The sequence below is a fragment of the Myxine glutinosa genome, chromosome 14 (genome assembly GCF_964187855.1).
Source record: "Myxine glutinosa chromosome 14, kmMyxGlut1.1, whole genome shotgun sequence".
NCBI classification, from domain to species: Eukaryota; Metazoa; Chordata; class Myxini; order Myxiniformes; family Myxinidae; genus Myxine; species Myxine glutinosa.
The window spans coordinates 61,335,278-61,339,147 of record NC_136274.1 but is presented as its reverse complement, the minus strand read 5'-3'; the positions used below and the strand labels follow the sequence as shown (position 1 = coordinate 61,339,147).

Sequence of the window (3,870 nt, the reverse complement as noted above, 5' to 3'; positions counted from 1 at the left end):
TCCTATACACCCTCACCCATAGCCCCCAACCACCCCACTCTACCGTGGCCCTGCAAACCCAAACGGAGTCAGATTGTTGGAAACATCGCCTTTTACATTCGACACACGCTTGCATGTGTTGCCCCTATACATACATCAGCCAAAATGCTTGAAAAAGCTACATATATATATATATATATATATATATATATATATATATATATATATATATATATATATATATATATATATATATATATATATATATATAGGCTGCGGTTCAAGCTGAATGGCGGAGTGCCCAGAGAGCACGGAGACCGTATAGAATGTATAAGACGACGCATCGAATGAGAAACATTTTGTAAATTCATTCGGCAGGAATGAAAACGGGGGCAAAAAAGGAAACCGAGCCCACGCTTGAGAATCCCGGAAAAAAAAAACATGGTGTCCTTTGCTGAGAAGTACAAGCATCGGTAGGGGCAAGGGCTTCAGGGGATGCGGGGTGGCCGGGGAGAGAAGAAGAATAAAAAAAAGAAGAAGAGTGGCCGGGGGAGAGAAGAAGAATAAAAAGCAGAAGAAAAGTGGCCCGGGAGAGAAGAAGAATAAAAGAAGAAGAAGAGGAAGAAAGAAAGAGATAAATGGTTTGCGCACCAAACGCTTTTAGAGCGCATTCTATAGGAGGCTCAAAAAATAAAATAATACAATAATCTCTCGACAGATAGTTTGCGATTTAGTTTTCCTCGAAAACTTACGACGTCGCCGGTCGGCTGGGGGGGTCGAACAGCGGAACAGCAGGTGTGGCGCAAAATGCAAAAATGCTCACTTGGTTTTTTCCCTTTAATCTCTTACAGCGGACAGCACAAACACCGTTAAACGTGAGTCCGTTTGTCTAAGGCTGCGCTGCCCTGCAAACACCCCCCCCCCCCCGAAAAATAAAATAAAATATATTTATAACAGGGAGGGGTGAGAGGGCAAAGTGTGGGGGAGGGAGGGGACTTTGGGGGAACGGGTAACCGGAGACCCAGACCCAGTCCACGTGGTCGCGGCGGCTCTACTTTAATGCGCTTTAAAGCATCTAAAAGGGTCTGCGGAAGGTGAAACTCCTTATGAGAGCGTGTGGTGCGTCTGCGGTGGCGGCGTCTGGGCACCCATCAGTTGCATCTCCTCGGCCCCTCCGTGCACCGTCATGCGCTTCTCTTTCTGGCGCCGGTTGCAGAACCACACGCGCACGACCTCCTTCTCCAGCTGCAGCGAGTCGGCGATGCTGGCGATCTCCTGCGCCGAGGGTTTAGGACTCTGCAGGAAATGCTTCTCCAGGGCTCCCTTGACAGCCACCTCGATGGACGTGCGCTTCTTGCGCTTGCGGCCTTGCGCCGCCATCTTATCCAAACCGCAAGCTCCCCCCGCGCAGCCGTTCGCCGAGTCGGCCTCCTCAAGCCATTTGCTGAGCAGCGGCTTGAGCTTGCACATGTTCTTGAAGCTCAGCTGGAGGGCCTCGAAGCGGCAGATGGTCGTCTGTGAGAACACGTTGCCGTATAGCGTGCCCAGCGCTAAGCCCACGTCGGCCTGCGTAAACCCGAGCTTGATGCGTCTCTGCTTAAATTCCTTGGCAAACGCCTCGAGGTCGTCGGACGTCGGGGGCGACACGTCCTCCAGCTCGTTGTCTGAGCCTCCGGCCGCTCCTCCCGTGGCGGCCGCCGCTCCGGCGGGGCCTTCGGGCGTCGTCTGCGGAGAGTCGTCCTGCATGGGAGACATCCCGAGGGGCAGCATGGCGCCTCCGTGTGCGAACACCGGTGGGGAATAGGTGAGGGCACCCTGATGGTGCCCGCTCGACGGCTGCAGCCCCCAAACTCCGTGCTGCGCCGCCTGCGCCATGGGCGAATGCCGCTGCGCGGGAGGCGGCTGCCCGTGGTGGTGCTGGTGGTGGTGGAGCTGCGCGTCTCCCGGCGCCAGCTCCTCGCCCTTGGGGCCGTCCTGCTGCCCGTGGTGGTGATGGCCGCCGTGATGCTGAAGCTGATGTCCAGGGTTGGGCGCCCAGTGGTGCGGATGCATCCCGTCGGCGTGGTGCTGCAGCGCCGACAACCACTGCGGGGGGAAGGGGTGCGGGTGATGTCCGTTACTAGCGGCGAGGTACTCGGCGGCCGGGAGCAGCTTGGCCGTCGACTCGCGGTACGCGGGATGCGTCTGCTGCTCCCCGGGCATGCCTCCCCCTCCCGCACTGCCCGAGAGGTAGGGGTTCGTCGCCGTGGTCGCCATGCTTTCGCTTCACAGAGAGCGGGCCTCGACCGGCTCCCGAATAATGCCGATTCGCACTGACTGTGCGCTCGCCCGGCTCGCTACTTCCATAGCAGAACGAGCACCGGATGAGCGGCGTGGCTCGGCGCACGCCGATTGGCTGCCCGCTGCGTGATTGACGCGCGGGCTCGCTCTCTCGAGCCGGGGCCTCCTGCGCTTCGCCGGTTCCGATTGGCTGACTATTAATTAGAGGTGACGTAGTCCTATTCTGTTGTTGCTGAAAGAGAGCGGTAAAGCCCCATTGCCAGCTCCCTCCTCCCTCCTCCCCTCCCACCATTTTTTTACCTCCACAACTTCGCCATCCCTTTTTTCTCTTATTAATATCCCTCCTACACACACACACACACACACACACACACACACACACACACACACACACACACACACACACACACACACACACATACACACACACACGTACACGCACGTGCACACACACACAGGTGGATACTTTGAGACTCCGTTCCCCCTTCTGGAACCCACATATGGAGATAACAACCAACAACACACAGTTTACGTCTCCTTGACACGTCGTGCCTCTCTTTTCTGGCACCTCAAAGTACGAAACCTTATTTTTGGGCAACCAATAGAATGGACGTTTTAAAGGAACAAATTGTGACATATTTGCAGGATACCGTCCCAGGCGTCCCAGTTGCCCCATCAACAGTCTACTGTTTGCAAAGTCCCCATCCTGACTCGCGGATGCCCAACACACCACACACACACACATATATATATATATATATATATATATATTTATCTGTGAAGTGTCTGTGTTATGTTTTCTTGATTGCATTCACCTCCTTCATGCGTTGCAGCAGCAGACGACTGAGATTACCATGAACCGAAGGTTGCAGATACCAAAGTCAAGACAATGTTGGTCAAAACATTTTGAAGGACTGATATCTTATTATAATGGAGCAAACGTATATATGGTTATGTTTGTATGTATGTATGCATGTATGGGTCGAGAAAAGGGTGAAGGGTCTGGGAAAGGATCAAGGGTCTGGAAGGGAATGAAGTGTCTGCGAGGGGATGAAGGGTCTGGGAGGGGATGAAGGGTCTTGGAGGGAATGAAGGGTCTGGGAGGGGATGAAGGGTCTGGGAGGGGATGAAGGGTCTGGGAGGGGATGAAGGGTCTGGGAGGGAATGAAGGGTCTGGGAGGGGATGAAGGGTCTGGGAGCGAATGAAGGATCTGGGAGGAAATGAAGGATCTGGGAGGGGATGAAAGGTCTGGGTAGGGACGTGCTGAAGAGGGTCCGAGAAGGGGTGTCCCCCCTCCCCGGGTAGATAAATTTTGTAATACAATATGAACCAAACATCGGCACTTTAATTGTGAGAAATGAAGTTCCCCAAGGCGTTCCCCAAGGCAGTGTTCTGGGCCCTGTGCTTTTTCTGGTCTTCATCAATGATCTCTCCGACTCTCTGGAAAATCCTCTCTATCTCTTTGCTGATGACTCTACTCTCTGTCGCTCCATTCCTCATCCCTCAGATCGGCAGTCTGCAGCCTCCTCACTCTCTGCAGACCTGGACAAAATCACAGACTGGGCAAACAAGTGGAACATGTCTTTCAATCCAGACAAATCTCACACTCT

The 3,870-nt window shown here is 53.7% G+C and overlaps 1 protein-coding gene across 1 annotated transcript; it reads right to left on the bottom strand.

The window, feature by feature from the left end:
- Nucleotides 1-245: 245 nt before the first annotated feature.
- Nucleotides 246-2,413, bottom strand: LOC144888830 (POU domain, class 3, transcription factor 2-A-like). The gene has a single exon (XM_078768230.1). The coding sequence runs from the start codon at nt 2,233-2,235 to the stop codon at nt 1,084-1,086; it is 1,152 nt and encodes a 383-aa protein (XP_078624356.1). The 5' UTR covers nt 2,236-2,413; the 3' UTR covers nt 246-1,083.
- Nucleotides 2,414-3,870: the final 1,457 nt, after the last annotated feature.

Coding starts and splice junctions, on each gene's coding strand:
- LOC144888830 (XM_078768230.1), bottom strand. CDS start 2,235: ATGGCGACCACGGCGACGAACCCCTACCTCTCGGGCAGTGCGGGAGGG.